The 22,216-nt window shown below is 37.7% G+C and overlaps 2 protein-coding genes and 1 long non-coding RNA gene across 5 annotated transcripts; 2 read left to right on the forward strand and 1 right to left on the reverse strand.

The window, feature by feature from the left end:
* Positions 1–1,593: 1,593 nt before the first annotated feature.
* Positions 1,594–20,094, reverse strand: SWI2 (switch 2). 2 transcript variants are annotated; one of them, XM_082878930.1, is made up of 8 exons: positions 19,589–20,094; positions 18,559–18,665; positions 13,850–14,736; positions 12,890–13,137; positions 4,114–4,240; positions 3,766–4,041; positions 3,214–3,484; positions 1,594–2,079 (listed from the first exon to the last, which is right to left on the reverse strand). In XM_082878930.1, exons 2-8 carry the CDS (start codon positions 18,581–18,583, stop codon positions 1,766–1,768), a joined length of 2,148 nt encoding a protein of 715 aa, XP_082735056.1. In that variant the 5' UTR covers positions 18,584–18,665; positions 19,589–20,094; the 3' UTR covers positions 1,594–1,765. The 2 variants fall into 2 exon arrangements, with proteins under 2 accessions (XP_082735056.1, XP_028110382.2); XM_028254581.2 differs by having other exon boundaries at positions 13,850–14,777; positions 19,589–20,091.
* LOC145795231 (uncharacterized) lies at positions 4,251–14,819 on the forward strand. Its single transcript, XR_014335813.1, has 2 exons — positions 4,251–5,386; positions 12,451–14,819. It is a non-coding gene; the product is annotated as an uncharacterized LOC145795231 (long non-coding RNA).
* On the forward strand, positions 7,622–11,195 carry LOC114283174 (uncharacterized). Of its 2 annotated transcripts, XM_082878931.1 has the most exons (4): positions 7,622–8,047; positions 8,191–8,267; positions 8,719–10,332; positions 10,421–11,195. In XM_082878931.1, exons 3-4 carry the CDS (start codon positions 8,723–8,725, stop codon positions 11,007–11,009), a joined length of 2,199 nt encoding a protein of 732 aa, XP_082735057.1. In that variant the 5' UTR covers positions 7,622–8,047; positions 8,191–8,267; positions 8,719–8,722; the 3' UTR covers positions 11,010–11,195. The 2 variants fall into 2 exon arrangements, with proteins under 2 accessions (XP_082735057.1, XP_028081801.2); XM_028226000.2 differs by lacking the exons at positions 7,622–8,047; positions 8,191–8,267 and having other exon boundaries at positions 8,594–10,332.
* Positions 20,095–22,216: the final 2,122 nt, after the last annotated feature.

Consider the following 22,216-nt stretch of genomic DNA (forward strand, 5'->3'; position numbering starts at 1 on the left):
AGGGTTGCCCATTTGCACTATTGGGGGTAAATTCTCTCAAACAAACTATTGTATTACTTCACAACAAAACAATATGAATGTTGAAGTGGTGGTTTGAAATGTTCATCAAAGCAATGTCAAGATGCAACAATGGTTAATGCAACAATTCAAGTAATGTCAGAAAGTCACCATGGGTTTTGTTTGTGACATATGTATCAAAATGTAACAAAGCACCTTAGTTCACCTTTTCACAACAAATCATTTGTCAAAGATTTTATTACTAGTGTTTATTATTTTGAAGAGGAGTTTATAAATGCATGGAATGAAAAGCTTAAAAAGCGCAATCTTGAGGAAATAAGTAGTTGGAGGAAAGATTCGAGGAAGAGGGGAACAGGGTTTTGGTCTTTGCACAACATACATTTTGTGCAGACAAGTATTACTCGATGGAGTGAAAGCATGAATAGGCTTGCAAAGACCACCTTGGCTCGCCAAAAAAAAAATTTAAAAATGGGTGTAATATCACCAATCTTTAATCTTAAATCATGCAACTAGTTTATACAAACAATAGATTTTTGAGACGTTTCAACAACTATTACAAATGTGGAATTGCAATATTTGCAAATGTGGAGAGAATGAAACTGCTTCAAGTTATAAAGTCTATGCTTGTGATAAGCATCGAGAACACACGATCACATTTAATCCACTTGACGGTTCGCTCAATTATAGTTGTTTCTATTTTGAGTTTGTTGGAATTTTGTGTTGTCATGCATTAAAAGTACATGATTTGAGAAGCAGACTCCATCTGCATCAAATGGATGTTGAACCTTTAGATTTTCCAATTTGTAAAAGAAATCAAGAGTTCTTATTGGGCCAGGACAACATGATGAAATGGCAGTCTCAACTAATTTTTATTTTTATTTTTTTTGGGAAGCAAAAGAAAACCTTACAAAAACAAGAAGCTCAGTTACTTAACTTGCAAAACAATGGCTTTATACTATTCTTCAGCCATGACCACTAATCTACTCTGACCGAAACTACTTCACCACCAACAGGGTTAGTCCCTCCATGTGCAACTACACCGGTGTCTACAGTACCCCCATATCCCAATACCACCAAAACCTCCACTCAGCATAGACCTCAACCTGGCTGACATAGCCAGGCCCCTCTCTACCAAGCTCGGCCTCCTTCCTTACCTTGCTCTCCTCCATCTAGACTGTAACCTATGGACTTTGACTTATCCCCCAGAGTTGGCAAACTTGAAACTCTTTGAGCATGACCTCATTAACAACACATTTGTAGGACCTTTTCCTACTATTGTGCTCTCTCTTCCTACTCTACACTATCTCAATCTTCGCTACAAGTTCACAGGGCCATTGCCTTTTGGGCTTTTCAATTACAGCAACTTTGATGCCATAATTCTGAGTATCAATGCTTCACTTCTGTGATTCCACCCAATATAGGTGGAAGCTCCACCTATGGTGGTGGTACATTGAAGAAGCTCAACCTTGGTCAGACCTTCCTAATGTGAACTGAGTTTGGACCACAGTTCACTAGTGGTCTCAGCTTCGAACACCTGAGTTAATCACTTGCAGAACAAAAATTAATAGACTTCCGTTAAAGGCCAAGGCAAACAGGCATCTACTATAATACCAGTTGTGCTAAAATCAGGAAAAATATGCAAGCCTATAATTTCATCCACTAATATGTAATAATGTACATTTTAAGAGTTAAACCTATGTATATATGAACAAGAGGAAGGGAATATTCTTCTTCAACCACCGGGTATCTAATCCTTTCTCTCCTTGTAGTCTCGAAGCACTTTTTCCCGCTCAGCAGGAGTTGCAGACAGCAGCCATTTGCTGAACTCAACGTCTCCCATGTTCATGAACTGTGCAAGAATGCTATATTGGCTCTTTTTTCTCAACTTTGACGAAGCAGCATTTTCTTTCCCACCTACTGCATCTGATTTTCTTCTTCCTGTGATGAGAATGCATGAGTTCTTTTTGAGGCCATCATTTTGGGTCACACCCACTTGTTTCTTCCCTTGTATCCCAGGTCCGGTGTTGACAATATCTTCATTACGATGAGCATACACAATGCCTGACCATCAAAGGCAACAATTGGATTTGGATCATAAAGACGGGACTCGGGGCCAAGAACAATTCAATAGAAAAATTATTTTATGAATTCAGATCAAGTGTACATTGATAGTAAATATGTTTGTAGGTTTTCCTCTAAAGCTAAAAAAAACCCTCAGAGAGAAATCTCCTAAGAAAGTAATTTATTTATGGAAATACCATATGTGAGAGTTCTGGGGCTATAACCATTGTAAATTTATCTCGCTCCTTTCATCTATTTGTTCTGTTTATAGAGTGGAGTATTGCTTTTAAGAGTTTTGCTACAATAACATGATGAATATAGAGTCATAAAATAACCATCCATAACTTTCGGGTAATTCTATTTGCACACTACAAAAAATCTCAATACAAACCATTTATGTCATTCGGATATAAATTTCTGAACAAAAGTCAAATGTTTAGACATAAACTTATGAACAAAAAACAGTTGTCTGGATGTAAGCAGTTGAACAAAATGTATATCAGAACAATTCATTTTTATTCATAAATTTATGTCTGAACATTTGACTTTCATTCGGAAGTTCATATCCAAATGACATAAATTGTATGTACTGAGATTTTCTGTGGTGTGCAAACTTTGCCCTTTAAGCTATTGAGATGTCAAATTCACTATGTCAGGACAAGTATAAAAAATGCATGATAAAGCTTTACCTTAAAAATAGCGATTAAAAAAAATAAAAAAAACTTTTCCTTTAAACAACAAAAATAAAAGCATGAATAAATTAGCCAGTTGTAAAGTCTTGCAATTTCCAATATAAAAACTTTCCCAAATTAATGTTTTTAGACTATACCACATAATTTTTTCCCCAAATTTATAATCTATGAGAGTAGGTCCTATGCACAATACTACATACATGCTTTTCAAAATCAAGGGCATCCCTGGCACCTTTTTAGCTTCGCCCCTTATGTTTACAATATCCCTCCACCACGTTATCCCAATCTAACCTTATATTGGATAATCCAAGATGGTCACTAGAAACCAGAATTTCTTCAGTGTGATTAGTCCTCTCAACAAGACCAAACCATAAGCTGACACTTTTTTCCCTGCTAACTCAAGTTCTGAAGATGAAAAAGAAAGGGAATAAAATAAGCTCACCTAGGTCTGATAGCACTGGCTTAGCTGTCAAAGAACTCTCCACATCTTTTGCTTTACTAGTTTCAGCAGTAACTGAAGTTTCATTTGCTTCTGTTGAAGGGACAAAATACATCCCAAGTTTGCCTAAATCCTGTTTTCTACCAGGACAATATCCATCATCCTGTCCTTGCTTTTCATGTAATTCTATGATCTCACTAGTAAAAAGCTTGTCAGACAGATCACGAAATAGATTGCAGATTCCAAAAAGTTCTCCTTGAAATTCCTTGCAATCCTGCGAAGAAAGCCAAATTAAGTGTAAAGAAAGAAAACTATTGTCTGATCTTAATACAATTTAGAAAAAGGCAATGATATGCAAACGCAAAACTTATACAAAGTGTCACATTTGGATCTTATCATTTTAAATCAGAAGACCCCTCAAAGTGATCTTTATTTCAAATATGTCACTGCCACATCATTCTGGTTAAGTATTCTGTATGAATTTTCAGGTAGAATAACATTTTCTTAAGAAAATGGTTAGCACTGGGAGAACAAAAACATATCAGTTCCCCTTACCTGGACACCTTCAAAATATCGTTTCTCCATTCTTCCAGAAACAGCAATATTTGATAGTTGCTGCTTGTACACCTGGCGGCTATAAACAAGTTCCTCAAGAGATCCAGCTGCAAGAAGGCGGAAAACCACGACATGTCGCTTCTGTCCATAGCGAAATGACCTGTCCTGGGCCTGTAAGTCTTGCGCTGGGTTCCAGTTTGGATCAAATATTACCACACGATTAGCACTGACAAGATTCAATCCAAGCCCACCAGCTCGAGTTGATATTAGGAACACCTACAACAGGAATTAGATTCCAATAGAAAATTGAATCACATATTTCAATCTCAATCCTTATGTCAATTTCACCTGTTTGCTTGGACTTGAATTGAAGTCATCAACAAGAGATTGACGTAAGCCAGTTGGAGTGGAACCATCAAGTCTTGAGAAGCAATAGCCTTTGCGTATAAGAAACTTTTCCAGTATGTCTAGCATCCTGCGTATAGTAATACTTCAGAAGCAGAAAAAATATATACTTCGAATGTGGCAAGCATTTGTTCGAATGTAGACCTCTTCAGTTTGAGACATGGGCCACTGTTTTGAAACAGTAGCCCCAATGTTTGAATGCAGATGGTTTTCGTTCTATTCCAACTATCACGATGGTGCACATTGGGTTGCTCACTTAGGAAATTGGTTCCTTGTTAACTTAGGATTACTGTTTTCCATATACAGAGGTCTACACTTCATTGTTTAGGTTACCCACTACATTTGCTTAGGTTAGCCACTATATTGAGAGACTTGGAGCATATAGTATTCTAAGAGAGTTTCATTTTGCTTTCTGATCTCTGTGAGAGAGTGTGCTAGGTCTACATCTAGATTGCGTTGCATGATTCATTGAAAGAGAGGGGAGCTCGTGAGATTGTGATCGTGTGCTGGGCAGAGCTTGTGGAGAATGAAGTCAAAGTGAGAGACTGAACAGAAGTGGATAGCGAATTGCTCAGTGTTAGAGCAGGTACCACCTGTGCGTCTGAATCTACTTAATCTTGGAGCTCAAGTGGTTTGTTTGTCCCATGGTTTTTTACCCTTTTGGGGTTTCCACGTTGAATACTATCTCTCCGTGTGATTGCTTAATTTTATTTATTAATTGGCTCTTAACTCAGTAAAATCTAGTAAATCTGCTGATTTTAAAGACTCCTGTTTAGTTTTTTAGAACAGAAAAATTAGAGGCTATTCAGCAGACTTAGATTGAAAACTTGTCATCTCACTTTACATTTACCTTCAAAATATTCTTACAATAACACTTACAAATTATGGAGAATATTCTTTTGGAGAAAAGTACTTTTAGTTTCACATTCCACAGCTCCCATGAAATGAAAGTTTAAACAGAACATGGCAAGTATTCAGTTACATTTTTGGTCTAGACATGGTCAAATGACCCCAACTTGGCAGAAATGCATAATCTACAGAATGTTTCCACTTGATCTCCAATAATGTTTAATTTATTCCACAGATGGCTCTCCCTACAATCATTGAGTGACATTAAGTGGAGAATTATCAAGTTCTGTTTTATTTTTTTTGTTTTTTGTTTTTATCATAGTTGATGACTACTAATGTATAATGAAGTTCAAATACGAGACCTACTGTAAGAATTAATGCATAGAAAAAGAGAGAGAATAAATTGTATGTATTATTATTGATTGATGTAATGTTTTTTTTTTTTTTTTATTACAATGATTCATGATTCCTATATATAGAAGAGGGTGAGTGTGTAGTAGGTAAGGAGTAGGTGAAGTGGAGGTGGTAGTGGTGTAGTGGGTTAGGTTTAGTGGAGTAGGTGAGGTGGTAGTGGTGTAGTGGGTTAGGTTTAGTGGAGTAGGTTTAAGTGGGTGAAGTAGGTGGAGAGTAGGTGGATTTTAACAGCCCCCCGCAAACTCAAGGGGGATAGGAACTAACCAACTTGAGTTTGGAGAGAGTAACAAAATAAGAAAATACATAAAAATAAAAGAGGATAGGTGACACTGTATGGTCGTGTCAGACCATTGGTGAAGACACTGGATGATGGTGTCATAACGTTGTAGAGGACACTGTATGGGGGTGTCATAACGTTGTAGAGGACACTGTATGGTGGTGTCATAACGGTGTAGAAGACAGTTTATGGGGTCATGTCGGACCGTTGTAGCAGATAATGCTGTGACAGTTTACGGAGTCTTGCTGGACCCTTGTAGAAACTAACCGGAATCAATGTCGGGACAGTTTACAGAGTCTTGTCGGACCCATAAAGGAGCTAACCGGAATCAATGTCGGGACAGTTTACAGAGTCTTGTCGGACCCATAAAGGAGCTAACCGGAATCAATGTCGGGACAATTTACAGAGTCTTGTCGGACCCTTAAAAAGTCGCACCCTCAAAAGGTGTGCCCAATCCATAAAAAGACGTGCCATCAAAAGGCGTGCCCAATTCATAAAAAGATGTGCCATCAAAAGGCGTGCCATCAAAAGGCGCGCCCACTTCATCAAAAGACGTGCCCGACAGAAAGCGTCGAGCCATCAAAAGGGGCGCCTGACACGCGGCGATGCACGGGATTGACAGAGCGCGTGTCGGCCTCGTCGTCTCTGTCTTTATAAACCAAAGCGAAGTATGAGGCTTGGAAGCATAACAAACCAGTTGAAACCTCTTCGTTCTCTGTAACATTCTGTAACCAACCCTTCTCTGAAACACTCAGCAACCCAAAAACATGGCTTCTTCTTCCCGTTCAGCTACCCAGAACATAGCCTCTTCTTCCCGTGGTCTGCTCACTCTCTTTCCCGACCTCAACGAGTCAACAAGAGAGATAACTGGTGCGGTGGCCTGTGAACCTCAACCAAACACCTCTGGTTTTGCTCCGTTGAACTTTCCGATGCGGTCGGTGGAGCAAAAAATGGCAGTGCAAACGGATATTGAAGCTAATCAGTATACATTGAAGTCCTGTGTTGAAACTATGACTGCGGTCACAAACTTGTCGCACCGGCTGCAGAGTAAGACAAATGAGGTGCAGCAGTTAAACGCCCAACTGGCTCTGCTCCAACGCATGTATAAGGATGCGCGAGCAGAGATAAGTGTGCTAAAGGCGGAAAATAAGGAGCTGAAGCGGAAGGCCACCGTTATGTTCCGATTTGGAGGTCCGCCATATGCTGTAGTGGAGGAGCAGGGTGGAGTGATCGTGCCCAGTGGAGTGGGAAACACGGAGGCAACACCGTCAAGGGCTGCCCAGGACGGAGGCAAGAAGAAAAGACCGGCGGAATAGGCGAAAAAGTGAGATCGGTGGGTGGCCGTCTGCAGAAAAGAAAACAAATCTTGTGGTTGTTTTTTTTTTTTTTTTTTTTTTTTTTTTTTTTTTTGGTGTAAAATGGTGATCGGGGTGAGCCCCAACATGAATAAAATAAGGGAAGGTTTGGTGTGCAAATTTGTAATTTTTTTTTTTTTTTTAATATATATATATATATATTCTATATATTCTAGTGGGATGAATGATGAGTTGTATGAAACGATGGGAACAAGTCCATGTGGGTTAGGGAATGACGATGATAATGTGTTGTGGGTGGTGGAAAAAGTAAAGTGAGAGAGAGACACACTGTAACATATTAACATAGTTTATCTTAGGTTTACCGGCACATTCCTTTTCTGAAGATATGCATTCCAGCTCAAACCACTTCAAATAATTCACAAATCTCATCATCACCTCACGTGATAAGAAGACAAATTTGCAGCTGTAACACTGCCCAACGTGGGTGAACAGTTGGTTGATAAAAGTCCTTTGGTGAAGTGATGGCGAATCATCCTCACTCTTGAGCCCCTCCATTACACCAACTTTGGTACCGTTTACCTTGGAAGGGGCTTGTCTATGAAGCACGGGTACTCCAAAAATAGTGCCGTACACGCACCGGGTACTTACCGGGTGCGGGTACGCGTACCGGTACGGCTGCACGCGTACCGGGTACGGCAAAAAGTAGCTGGGTACGTCTGCCTCTGTCGGGTACGCCATGGGTACGGCTCGGGTACGGCATGGGTACGCCTTTGGTGCGTTTTGGGTACGGCGGGGCAAAAATCGAATTTTCTGGAGAATTGAGGGGCACCGGAGCAATATTAAGAAAAATTAAAAAAATATATATATATATTTACGAAATTACGAATGAATTTCTTTTGCCCTAATGTCATCACTCTTGCCCTAATCTGTCATCAGTCGAGCAAAGAGGAGAGGCGACACAGCACGAAGAGGCGACGGCGACCCACCATTCCCTTCCGGCGACGGCGACGCAAGAGTTCCGGTGAGTCTTCTTCTTCTTCGTCTTCATCTTCTTCTTCGCCTTCTTCTTAGCCTTCTTCTTCTCTGTTTAATCTTCCTTCCACCCTCTTCTGTCATCTTCTTCGTTTCTTCTTCTTCATCTCTTTTTTTTTTTTTTTTATACAGAGATCACTGATCAGCAAGCATCTATTTTCAATTCGTCCCCTGCACTGCATATCAGCCACCTAGCAACCAAGCAACTGGTCAGAATCTCTTCATCTCTATTTTTTTTGATTTTTTTTCTTGTTTCTTGTTTCTTCTTCAGAGGTATAATCTGAATCTGATGTAGAACGAAAAAAAAATTAGAGAGGTATTGAACCCAATCATATTTAGAAAAAAAAAATAAATAAATAAAAAATGTTAATAAATAATTAATCTGCTGCAAGTGTTAATAATTATAATCTGATATTAAAAAAAAATTAGATCACAAATAATTATAATCTGATGTTAATAATTATAATCTGATGTTAAAAAAAAATTAGATCACAAATAATTATAATCTGATGTTAAAAATTATAATCTGATGTTAAAAAAAAATTAGATCACAAATAATTATAATCTGATGTTAAAAAAAAATTAGATCACAAACATTGTTAATAATTAATCACAAATATTATTTTTAATCATCAAAAATATTATTTTTTATGCTTATAGGAAAATGAGTTCATCAGGCAGTTTAGGTTCATCTGCTGCAAGTGCTTCTGCTCCTTCCATTGATCAATCTGGAGATGAAAATGCTCCTCTTTGGGGCTATGTTACAAAATTAGTTAGAAGGGGAGAAGGAGGAAGTGGTAATACAAAATTTAAGTGTAATTTTTGTAACATTGAGTACCAAGGGTCATATTCTAGAGTTAGAGCCCATTTGTTGCTACTTACTGGCCATGGAATTAGAGTGTGTGCAATTGTGAAGAACAAGAGTGATCTTCTTTCTGAAATTCGAAAGGCAGATCAAGAAGCTGAGAACCGAAAAAAAATGGCAAAGCCAAAAAATGTTCCTTTACCACCACCATCTTCTCAAATTAGTGCTAGCCACGGCAGTGTAGAAGATGTTGGAACATTTAGAATGGAAGGTTATGCACCAAGAAAGAGAAAGGCAATTGGGAGTAGTCCTTTAGATAAGGCATTCAATCAAAGTGTTAGAGAGCACTTACATTCTTTAATTGCACGTATGTTCTATTCAGCCGGTTTGCCTTTCCATTTGGCTAGGAATCCATACTTTGTGGATGCTTTTCAATATGCTGCTGAGAATCAAATTGTTGGGTATGTCCCTCCTGGATATAATTTGTTGAGGACTACCTTACTTCAAAAAGAAAGGGCAAATATTGAAAGGTTATTGGAACCAACTAAAAAATCATGGGATGAGAAGGGGTTGAGTATAGTATCTGATGGATGGACTGATGCACAGAGGAGGCCTCTCATTAATTTTATGGCAGCATGTAATGGTGGAGCTATGTTTATAAAAGCTGTTAATTGTGAGGGTGAGACCAAGGACAAGTATCATATTGCCAAATTAATTAGTGAAGTGATTGATGAAGTGGGTCCTACTAATGTAATTCAGGTAATTACTGATAATGCTCCAGTTTGTAGTGCAGCTGGATCAATTATTCAAGGTAATTATCCGAAGATCTTTTGGACACCTTGTGTAGTGCACACTCTTAATCTTGCTCTTAAGAACATTTGTGCTGCGAAGGAAATTGGAGTTGCTGCATATGCTTATGATGAGTGCCATTGGATCACTACTGTGATTGATGATGTAATGTTTGTGAAAAATTTCATCATGAATCATTCCATGAGATTAGCTATTTTTAATGAGTTTGTACCTTTGAAGCTACTTTCTGTTGCAGATACACGCTTTGCATCTGCAATTGTTATGTTAAAAAGGTTTAAACTTATATATCATGGTCTCCAAACAATGGTGATAAGTGACAAATGGGCTTCTTACAAGGAAGATGATGTTGGGAAAGCAAGTGTTGTAAAGGAAAAGTTGTTGAATGATGTTTGGTGGGATAAGATTGAATATATACTCTCATTCACATTGCCAATTTATGAGATGCTCAGATTTTGTGACACAGATAAGCCATGTCTACATTTGGTTTATGAGATGTGGGATTCAATGATTGAACGGGTGAAGGCATCCATCTATAGACGTGAAGGGAAGTCAGAAAATGAAGAGTCATCCTTTTACTCTATAGTGCATCAAATATTAGTGGAAAGGTGGACAAAAAGTAGCACACCTCTTCATTGCCTTGCTCATTCTTTGAATCCAAGGTATAATTCACATTAGAGTCATAGTTTATACTTTAATTTTTTTCATTGCATAATTTACTTATTATTTTTTTCTAATTATGAAATCTAGGTATTATAGTGGGATGTGGCTTCATGAAAATCCCATTCGTGTTCCTCCTCACAAAGATGTTGAAATTTCTGAGATGAGAATCAAGTGTTTTAAGAGATACTTTCCTGATTCAGATGAGAGAAGAGTTGTTAATACAGAGTATGCGAAGTTTTCAGGTTGTTTAGAAAGTTTTGGTGACTCTGACTCAATATGTGATAGAGGCGTAATGGAACCAGTGGTTTGGTGGTTGGCACATGGCTCTTCTGCACCTACGCTCCAATCTTTGGCAGTGAAATTACTTAGCCAACCATGTTCCTCATCATGTTGTGAAAGGAATTGGAGCACCTACTCTTTCATTCACTCTATGAGGAGGAATAAAATGACACCACAACGGTGCGAGGATTTGGTTTTTGTGCACTCCAATATTCGCCTCTTATCAAGAAGGAGTCAACTATACATAGAAGGAGAGACCAAGTTATGGGACGTTGGGGGAGATGCATTTGATTCATTGGAGGGTTCTGGTTTCCTTGAAATTGCAAATCTTTCACTTGATAAGCCAGAGATGGAAGCTGTTTTATTCAATGATGAAGTTGATGGAAGTGAACTTTGAAGTGTCAAGTTTAGATATATAGGGCTTTCTTTTGTTTTTTTTCATTTGCTTGTGTTATGAACTGAATTGGCCTTGTTTTTCTTTTGGTGTTGGTTGTTTTTCCATTGCTTGGATTATGGACTGAATTGGTGTTGGTTGTGTTGTATTGAATTGAAATATATTAATATTTGTCTTTTAGTTTTATAATTCTCTTTTTAGTTTTGATATTTAATTTCAATTTGTAGGTTGGATCTTCTCACCATAATTATAAAAAATAAAAAAATAATAAAAAATATCGGCGTACCGCAGCCGTACCCGTATCCTACTTTTTTGGAATTTTGCCGTATCGGCGTACCCGCACTCGTACCCGTACCGTACTCGTACCCGCACCCGTGCTTCATAGGGGCTTGTGCATTGGCCTTAACCTGCAAACCCCCAGTGGCAGCAGATTTTGATTTAATCCCTCGTGCATCCACATTTGCTGGAGGTCCTCCAAGCTTGCTGGATGTCTTGGCACCAGAATCGGGTGGAGGAGATGCAACTGGAAAAAATGCAGAAGTAGCGGCGGTAGCAACCATTATGAAAAATCTATCACCAAGCTGAGAAGAATCTGGAAGAGCACGGTAGAAAACGTCAGAAATTGGATGTTTTGGTGGCAGATTCGAAGCTGTCTGAGTGCGGAAAAGCAGTTGAGAATTGCGTGATTAGTGAAGGTCGTTTGGTGGAGAACGGTGAATCAGAGACGACGTCTGCGAAACAGTGTGCATCTCCGACTTCAAATGTGACAAACGAGCCTGAGGTAGCTCAGAAATGCCCTAAGTTAGGCATGACTTCTGTGCGTGGAAGGAGGAGAGATATGGAAGACGCTGTGGCCATTCACCCCTTGCTTTGCCGCCGGAGTAGTCAGAATCCGGCGGATTTGCACTTTTTCGGCGTTTACGACGGCCACGGTTGCTCACATGTGGCGATGAAGTGCAAAGATCGATTGCACGAGATAGTGAGAGACGAGCTCGAAAGCCACGAAGAAGATTCGTGGAAGAAAATGATGGAGCGAAGTTTCTCTTCTTGCAGAGTTACGGCTGTGGAGAGTGGAAGGTATGTGTAGAAAATTCCAGCGGGCAGCAAAGGCAAAGGTGTCGGCCGGCTGCCCGCCGGTGAGAAAGAAATACAGGCTTAAATCTTATCGCTCTGATACCATGTAAGAATTAATGCATAGAAAAAGAGAGAGAATAAATTGTATGTATTATTATTGATTGATGTAATGTTTTTTTTTTTTTTTTATTACAATGATTCATGATTCCTATATATAGAAGAGGGTGAGTGTGTAGTAGGTAAGGAGTAGGTGAAGTGGAGGTGGTAGTGGTGTAGTGGGTTAGGTTTAGTGGAGTAGGTGAGGTGGTAGTGGTGTAGTGGGTTAGGTTTAGTGGAGTAGGTTTAAGTGGGTGAAGTAGGTGGAGAGTAGTACTACATTTCTAAAACATATTCTTGCCATGGGATCATAAGCACCTTAAACAATATACTGTGACCCCCCACCCCATAACACACAAATAGTCTCTACTTTTTCTACTGTCTCTATCAATTTTGCAAAACGTAGGTAATTCCAAATAAGGGGGACAAAATGTACTTAGTTCCCCTCAAACCTGTTCATTCCTAATCTCATACTTCCCAAATATTCAACTTCCACAGCTACGCCATCAACACATGCTTGCTCAGCTGTGCAAACACAAAATGATCATGTGACGGAAAAAATGGGCACATTCATAATAAGTATCCCAATAATATGAGTTATTATGCAAAAGCTTAGCAAGCAGAGAAAAAACCAAAAAAAAAAAAAATTGGGGAGAAGAAAAAAAAAAGTACACTTGAAAAAGGGACAAAAGAGCGATATCATGACACATCACCTGACAGAGTAACTGAAGAGAAGAATCTTGTCACCCTTTGAAATCCATGACAACATCAATTTCTCCAATGCTCTCATTTTTCCACAGTGTTTAACATCACTCAGGCTCATAAAACTCTCATTTTGAGTGTAGCCTCCCACCAAATCGATATCGGTACCAAAAACCGAAGACGCAAACTCTGCATCTTTCCTTTGTTTATATGGGTCATCCCTGGGATTGGGTTTAATTAATTCCAGGTGATTGCTTATCTGTCAAAAAACTCTAAAATGTAAACATACAAAAACAACAGAAATCGGATATTAACAATTTCAAGAGGAGCTATACTCATTACAATCATAGGTTGTGTCCAGATTAGCAACCCTACCTGATCTTAAGATGCATCGTTGAAAAAACATATAATTGTGAAAGGCTCTAACGATTTACCATGATGTAAGGATTGAGACAAGGCTTATAAATATTGCCTAAAGAATGGCCTTAAAGCTTAAATCAATGAAGGCACATAACTCAACATGTACTGCATATTTGCAACACATGCCTGATGTTCTCAGGTTTGAAGCTTACAAACCCAAACATAAGTAGTTTTCATTACATAATCTAGAATTTGAAGTTTTCTAAAATTTATTTTAATTAACTTGTTTTGCCAACAATTCATCAAAGCTACAGAACTAGATAGAGTTGTGCAGAGAATAAGAATACTTGTGGCAATAGAATACGCGCATCGTTCTATCATCAACAGGTAAACATGTGGCAATAGAATAAAAGAGGAGACATGCTTAGATATACATATATACAAATCTTGTCGAATTCTTTATTGGGTCACTTCGTCTTCTTGTTGAAGTGCTTATACCTTTATCATGATAACATTATAGCGATTGTGTCAATATTAAATCTAAAGGCATAATACAGCAAAAGTAAGTCATCACGAGTCTGTCAAAAATAGATACTTCAAAATCTCATTACCTGTTGAAGCTTGACAAGGCAAGGAAGAACCATACAAAAAGGGCATGAGTCACAACCGTCAGGGTTGTCCCTGTGAAGATAACGCCAGATGATTCCATCAGGAACAATCCTTTTGCAACATTCTACTTGGGTAAGGGGGCTTCCGCAGCTACACGGGAGGTCCTTATTTATAAGGCATTGGACATCAGGCAACTGTAACATCCTTGTATAAACTCGTTTTTGCAACTCGCTCATGGCACAAAATACAACATTATCTTCCTTGCCCATCATAAGATGTCCAATGGTCTCCTCTTTAGTCCTTCTTAACAGATATTTACGCAAAACTGCTACTAGGTGCTGCTTTCGCTTATCAGCAACCCGGACAAATCTTTCAGGAGCAGTTGCCCTCTGGCCGTGCTTGAGGGGTTCGTCATAGAACTCCCGAAAATGTTCTCGTGTTCCCAAGCACCCAGGTACAACCCAGTCAAAGAGATTGAATAGTTCCATAATTTTATTCTGCATTATGGTTCCTGTGAGACCATATCGTTTCCGTGTTCTAATTTCTAAACATGCTATGTAGAGTTTTGATTTCTCATTTTTAAGCCGGTGTGCCTCATCAACGATTACAATCTCCCATTTAACCTCTGACAAAATGGTGCCATGAATTCTATATGTATCAAAACTGGTAATAAGTATCTCGACTCCATGTGCTTCTACTTTCTCAAGAATCAGGTCACGGTTTGGACCATGGTAAATAGAAACACTAAATGTTGACCACTTAGAGAATTCATTCTCCCAATTTTGAATAACAGAAGAAGGACAAACTATTAGTACAGGGCCCTTCTTCCCAACCTGATTTCCAGTTAGAGATGTGGAGTCACCAAAGTCTCCATCTTTTCCAAACACAGCTGCCAGGAAAGCAATTGTTTGAATGGTCTTTCCCAGTCCCCTTTTCCAAGTTTAACAAAAGAAAAGAAAAGAAAAAACAAGAGGCAAAAAATCGACATGAGTAAAACACAGTAAAGCAAACAATTTTTTGTTCAATAAAGAATTATATGCCAACACAGAAAAGTCAGAATGTTAACAATGCATTTCTAATAGAGTACTTAGTTCCGCAGCTCTGGGAGAGATTTCCATGATAAAAAAGGGATAGAGTCAATGCCGCTGCTAATAAATTCCAATTCTGCCTATCCGCTTAAAAGCAAACCCTCCCACCTATCCTATACATTCGTCGAGGCCCGCCTGCTAGGATTAGGATAGATGTTTCTCGCGCAAGAAACATCCGTCTTATACTTACAAAAATGGATGCAAAAAATGCAGTAGACACATTGATTGTCCACTTAGTTAATTGTGTACACCCACAGGGCCACATTCCCTTGTATTATGGCCCTAAATTGATTTGAAACTGTAAAAAATGCATTTTGCAAATTGTATTTTTCAGACCAAGTAATGGCAATGCATCCCCCAATTTATGGAAAGTGATTGATATTTTACATGACTATATTTGGATTGTGTAATAACCAAAAACAGGTGTTAAGATACAAGTGGTTTTCTAATTGTTATAACTATCACTATTATGAACTTTGTCTCATACATATATTGCAAGACAAATGGGTGAGCTTGGGAATGCTAACTCATGACTCAACCCTTCTTAAATACTTCGTTTTCTCAAATGACTAAATTATAAAATCAATCTCTTTGCATTTTTAAAGAGAAAAAGCAAATTCATAAAGTAAATAGTTTCATGTCTCAAAGCAAATTAATAATATAAAACCCTGTGCATTTGAAAGGAACAAATAATAATTTACAAAGCACAACATTTAAAAATGCTGAAAAGTGGAAGCAACCAAGATCGAGACTCTAAAAATACAACCAGCAAAACAATGCAGTAGAATATTAATAAATCATATAAACTAACATATCATCTCCCAGAATGCCTCCACGGTTGTTCTTGAACAAGTTATACAAAAATTTCACTCTTGTTCGTTCAACCCTTCTTAAATACCTCGTTTTCTCAAATTTTTTTTGATAAATAATCAAACTTCATTAGAAAAGCATCAAAACGATGCAAAGAATACAAAAGGATGACCCAAAATCAAAGGTCCAAACAAACTAACTAATCAAATCCTCCATGAAATCTACAAAAACCAAAACATTAGGATCAACCGAACTTGTAACCAGCTATGCAACATTCTCAACAACCTACTCTCTAACCAAGAAACCGAATGACATACATCCTAAGAAACCTACCTGTTACGCTCCAACCACACCAACCAAAGCAAACCATGGGAAGCAAGCACCTAAGCCTTCCTATGCCTCTTCCCCACCCTACTCCCACCCTAACTTTGTAACACACCCAACACAGACTCCGGTTGCATCCAAACCAAACCAAACCAAACCAAACAAAGCAACAATGAAACTCCATAGCCTAGAAGCAACCAAACAATGAATAAGTAAATGATCCACCGTCTCTGCATCCTTACAACACATGCAACACCAATTGACCCAAACGTGCCTTCGCCGAATTAAGTTGTCAATAGTCAAAATATGTCCCAAAGTAGTTGTCCAAACAAAAAAAACAACTTTAAACGGTGAACCTGTCGCCCAAGTACTCTTCCATGGCAACACTATAGCATTACCCTCACAAGCACACCATAAAATGAAGAGACCGAGAAAGCCCCTTAGATCTAGGACAATCCCACGCCAAAGAATCTCCCACATTCTCCCCAAATCTCATCCCATACGAAAACCCTAGAAGGTCCACTAGTTGATCCATCTCCCAACCCTGCCCATCCCACCAAAAATGAACATTCCAAACAATCGCCTGCCCCTGCCTAACTCCAACCAAAGCAACCACCTCCTTCCTATTAGCTGCAATAGCATAAATCAAAGGGAACATACTCTCCAAAGACCACTACACCACCTGTCCTTCCATAATTGAGTCCTATCCCCCACCCCTAATTTAATCCAAATCCTATCCCAAAACTCCTTCCATCCTAACCAAATCCCCTTCCACACACCTTGACTATGAGATTGACCCACCCTATTTGAACACCACCCCCATATCCACTCTATTCTTGGCCGCCACCACCCTCCTCCATAACCGCTCCTCCTCCACCGCAAAACGCCACAACCACTTCTCCAGAAGAGCCCGATTAAACGCAACCAACCTCCTAACACCCAATCCCCCCCACTCCTTAGGAGTATAAATCCTCTCTTACGCCACCAAATGATAATGAAACCCCTCCCCTCCACCACCCCACAAGAAATACTGTTACAGTTTCTCCAAACGCCTCGCAACCACCACAAGAATCACATGCACTGACATAAAATATGTCGGAATACTAGACAAAGCACTCTTGATCAACGTAATCCGCCCTCTTTTAGATAAATATTGCCGCTTCCAACCCACCAAATGCCGCTGCACTCTATCCACCACCCCATCTCACACCCCCTCCGCCTTGAAAGTAGCCCACACAGGAAGTCCCAAGCAGGAAACTGGTAACATAGCCACCTTACAACCCAAAATAGTTGCCAACACCAGAAGCCGCACCACCTCACCCATAGGAATCAATTTGAATTTCGCCAAATTTACCCGAACCCCTTACACCACCTCAAAACACAACAACACACACTGCAAATAACCAATCTAAACCGCATCTACATCACAAAAAATGAGCACATCATCGGCGTAGAAAAGATGAGAAACCACCAAAGGAGCAAGCTCCATCCCCACCTCAAACCCCGACAACAAACCCCCTTGGTTTGACCGCTCTAGATAACAGACGACTCAACACCTCCATAACCAAAATAAACAATAACAGAGACAAAGGATCACTCTGCCACAAACCCCTCCACGTGGGAAAAACCCACCGGCGTCGCATTAATCAAAACTGACTAAATTATAAAATTGATCTCTTTGCATTTTTAAAAAGAAAAGCAAATTCATCAAGTCAATAGTTTCATGTCTCAAAGAAAATAAATAATATAAAACCTTGTGCATTTGAAAGGAATAAATAATAATTTACAAAGCACAACAATTATCGCATTGAAAATGCTGAAAAGTGGAAGCAACCAAGATTGAGACTCTAAAAATACAACCATCAAAAAAATGCAGTAAAACATTAATAAATCATATAAACAACATATCATCTCCCAGAATGCCTCTATGGTTGTTCTTGAACACGTTATACAAAAACTTCACTCCTATTCGTTCAACCCTTCTAAAATACCTCGTTTTCTCAAATGATTAAATTATATAATCAGGTCTCGTTTGGGAAGCGACCGATTTAGCCAAAAAGTCAAAAAGTTACTAAAAAAGTCAAAAAGCCAACAACCTATACCAAAAAGTCAAAGATTCTCTTTTCTCTCTACCTTTTTGCACATCTTTTCGTAAAAATCCAAAAAGTTATCTCAAACATACTAGTTTTTTTTACATCATATTTTAACCAAAAAGCTAAAAAGTTACTAAAAAAGCCTGTTCCCAAACGAGGCCAATCTCCTTGCATTTTTAAAGAGAAAAGGCAAATTCATCAATTAAATAGTTTCATGTCTCAAAGCAAACTAATAATATAAAACCCTACGCATTTGAAAGGAATGAATAATAATTTACAAAGCACAACATTTATCACATTGAAAATGCTAAAAAGTGGAAGCAACCAATATCGAGACTCTAAAAATACAACCAGCAAAACAATGCAGTAGAATATTAATAAATCATATAAACTAACATATCATCTCCCAGAATGCCTCCATGGTTGTTCTTGAACAAGTTATACAAAAACTGCACTCCTGTTCGTTGATGCTCCAAAAGCCTACAATTTATAGATGCAGGAACCTGCAATGAGAGAATAGTTGGCTGTCAAGTAGTCCATTAAATTTAAAGGCATTTTGAGGTTTTCATACATGCCTTGTTTTATACTACTATGCTGTTGGAAAGCTTACAATTGCCAATGACTTCTCAACTAGAATTTAATAGAGCATTTGTGCATTCCATGGAAACTAAAATAATAACTTGTGCTTTGATATAGCTTTTGAAGGGAAAAAATCATTCTCATGTATGAAAATGAGGTAGGTTAAGTCATTACTGCCCAGACGAAAGAAACAATATTCCACTATTGTCCTGCCCCTTAATTAGGTGCAAAATTTGATGTAGTCCTATTCACAAACATTTATTCAAGCACGTGATGGACATATAGATAATGCTAGTTTGCTCCAACTCTCAAAACAATTTTTTGGGAAAACACATTTCCCTTCTAAAAAGTTCCCAACCTTATCAATCCACTCCTCACCAACTAGCATATAATGTAATTTTCTCTTCTCCATAATGGATTGATGAGAGAAACTGAACCATTACTTCAAATGACAGTACACGATCACTTTAGGATTAAGCGATGATAAGATATTCTTCCGTTTATGGCAAATCATCAGTTCTCAAATGAATGTTTCAATGCTTTTGAGAAAACTTTCCAAAATTCAATTCACTAATAATCCATCATAATAATATTGAATATTGAAAACAGAGCAGAAAGCCCCAATTCTAAGAAACAAATCATCTCATTAATTCATGAAACACAAAATTGAACTAAACTCAACTAAAATGAAGCAATTTGGTCAAAAGCAATCGAGGCGGGAAACAGTAAAGCTCGATCAAAAATAAGAAGATTTCAAAACCACAAAAGCCAAGATTTGAACGTGCATTAAATCAGTATTAAACTCCATTAAAGAACCAATGCAAGAAATGGGTCAGAAAAGAATCACCTGAATCAGTGGTGTTTCGCCAGGCAAAGACAAAACCAGTGGTTCAAAAGGTCCCGTGTGATCAAACTGGAAAGAATCCAACTTGGGTCTCCCAAACCCATCTTGTTTTTCGTCATCTTCATCTTCATCTTCATCTTCATCCTCATCCGCAACATGGGTTTGATCTTGCTGACTCAGTGATTTGGTTAGGGGCACCAATTCGGGGTCTTGGAGGCGTAGAAGCTGCTCAGAGAGAGAGGATTTGGGGGGTCTTCTAGGGTATGATATGGGGAGATCAAACTGGTGGGAAATTGAGGGATTTGAATAAGAAGAGATAGGGTCACAGGATGATGATGATGATGATGACGACGACGACGACGAGGTCGGGTTAGTGCAGGGCTTCAAGGTCACGTTGAAGCTGTCGAACGACATAGGAAGCGAACAACGCGAAGCTACAGAACTGTTTTCAAATTTCAAATCTTTGCTTTTGTTTTGTGGACAAAAGTGTTTTCTTGGATTAGTTTTTGGGCGCATTTTCCTAAACAAGTTAAAATAGTAAATCAATTCTTAAATTAAGCCTAATTTTCAAAAAATTCTCAAAATAAGTTAATTTGCGGTTCATAATTGCAATTTCAACATATTTTCGCCTGTCCCGCGTGAAAATGGCGAAATCTTAAATTCGTAGTTACAAAAAGCGCTTTCGATTAATAAATCGTAGTTACAAAACGCGATTTTAATTAACTTTTCTTTCCTTTGAACTCGCTGTTACAAACCAACTAGCTATTTGTAACCACGATTTTATCAAAACCGTTTTCTTTTGAACTCGCTTTTTCAAACCACGATTTTAGCAAAAAATTTTTGTTCTGAACTCGCTTTTTTTAACCACAAGTTTTGGCCAAATTTTTTTCCATTAAGTGAACTCGTGGTTCACAACCATGATTTTAAAACTTGTATATAATCTCCCCCAGCCCCGTGTTTTGCATTCACGCTTTACTCCTCTCTGTCGAACTCCCTCTGCTGTCTCTCTCTCGCTGTTACCCCTCTCTCTGTCACTGTGCTCCATGCTCTTTCTCTGTCGAGCTCCCTCTGCTTCAGTACTGTCTCTCTCTCGTTGGTATGACTTCTATCATCTACTTTACATATTTGTGAATATATTTGTGTTTGTGAAAATGTGAATAAATTAGGGTTAGGGTTCATGAATGTGGGGTTGGGGTTAGGGTTAGGGTTAGGGTTAGGGTTTATATTTGTGAATAAAATGTGAATAAATTAGGGTTAGGGTTCATGAATGTGGGGTTAGGGTTAGGATTTATGTTTGTGAATAAAATGTGAATAAATTAGGGTTAGGGTTCATGAATGTGGGGTTTGGGTTAGGGTTTATATTTGTGAATAAAATGTTGTGAAATCAGAAATAATAAATTAGGGTTAGGATTTATATTTGTGAAATTTTAACTATAGATAATTTGTTGAATGTGAATATTGAATGTGTTGAATTTTAATTATAGAGAATTTGTTGAATGTGTTTAATTATAGATAATTTGTTGAATTTTAATTATAGATAATCTGTTGAATGTGAAATCTTTTGCTATAGATAATTTGTTGAATGTGTTTAATTATAGATAATTTGTTGAATTTTAATGCTGTTAATTAATTACATAAGAAAGAGAAACGTTAATTTGGCTGTAAAAATTATTATTAATTAGGTGACGTGGAGTAGTAATAACTTAAAATTAATAGAGTAACAAAAATATTTTTGTTCTAAATTTCATTTTTTTAAGTAAGAACAAGAAATTGAAAAGTAAGGAACAAAATTTGTGATAAGAAATTACTATGGAAGTTTTCTCGTCATTTTGGCCAGGAACAAAATATATATATATATATATATATATATTTTGGAGATAGGGATATGGCAAAATAGAAAAGTCAGATTATTGAATTTTATGTCGTTGTAGGCCTTCTTTCGTTTTCTTGTTAAATTTTTTTAAAGAGTTATTGTGATTGTTAATATTTTGTATGGGTGACCCTTTAAGTAGTACACTAAAAATTTTTTTAAAGAAAGAAAACTTTAAAATATGCCATTGATGCCACATGCCCCTACGATAAGAAAAATTGGTTTGACTAAATTTATGCACTAAATTCAAATCTAATCGTGGTTAAATATAAAAAGTATAGTTTACTTGAATTTCATGCTCCATTTAGGGTTGAATTTCATTTTCGAGTTTTTCCTCCTTAAACTTCATGACATTCCCTTTTATAAATTTGATATAAATAAATGACTTTTTAGAAGTGATCCACAAAAAAATTGATATAAACATTAGAGGTCGAATAATTTGATCCACAAAAAATTAGAAGTCAAAAAATTACTTTTTACCTCTTTGCCAAAAGAGGCCTTTCAGGTCGTCATGGAAAATGCTATTATGAAAACATTTGATATAAAAAAAAAAAAAAAAAAATTGTTTAGGAATTATGTTTGAAAAAATTAAAATATTTGATTTATAAAATGAATCATTCTCGATAATTTTTATCCATTTGAATTATCCAATTGACTTATTCTCTATGCGCCTGTATTATGTTTATTCAATTAAGTTTTAACTTTTTATGATAGTCGGATGTCTGAATTAGTTTACGTATTTATCGACTAATCTTAAAATC

The sequence above is a fragment of the Camellia sinensis genome, chromosome 7 (genome assembly GCF_055761805.1).
Source record: "Camellia sinensis isolate YWXY chromosome 7, ASM5576180v1, whole genome shotgun sequence".
Lineage (NCBI taxonomy): Eukaryota > Viridiplantae > Streptophyta > Magnoliopsida > Ericales > Theaceae > Camellia > Camellia sinensis.

What these genes read in the sequence shown, in the direction of transcription:
- LOC114283174 (XM_082878931.1), top strand. Translation starts at nt 8,723, where the DNA reads ATGAGTTCATCAGGCAGTTTAGGTTCATCTGCTGCAAGTGCTTCTGCT. An exon ending in GCTCATTCTTTGAATCCAAG is followed by an intron (nt 10,333 to 10,420) that starts GTATAATTCACA and finishes TATGAAATCTAG; the next exon opens with GTATTATAGTGGGATGTGGC.
- SWI2 (XM_028254581.2), bottom strand. Translation starts at nt 19,999, where the DNA reads ATGTCGTTCGACAGCTTCAACGTGACCTTGAAGCCCTGCACTAACCCG. An exon ending in GCGAAACACCACTGATTCAG is followed by an intron (nt 18,666 to 19,588) that starts GTGATTCTTTTC and finishes CTCTCATTGCAG; the next exon opens with GTTCCTGCATCTATAAATTG. An exon ending in GCCAGTGCTATCAGACCTAG is followed by an intron (nt 2,080 to 3,213) that starts GTGAGCTTATTT and finishes TTTGATGGTCAG; the next exon opens with GCATTGTGTATGCTCATCGT.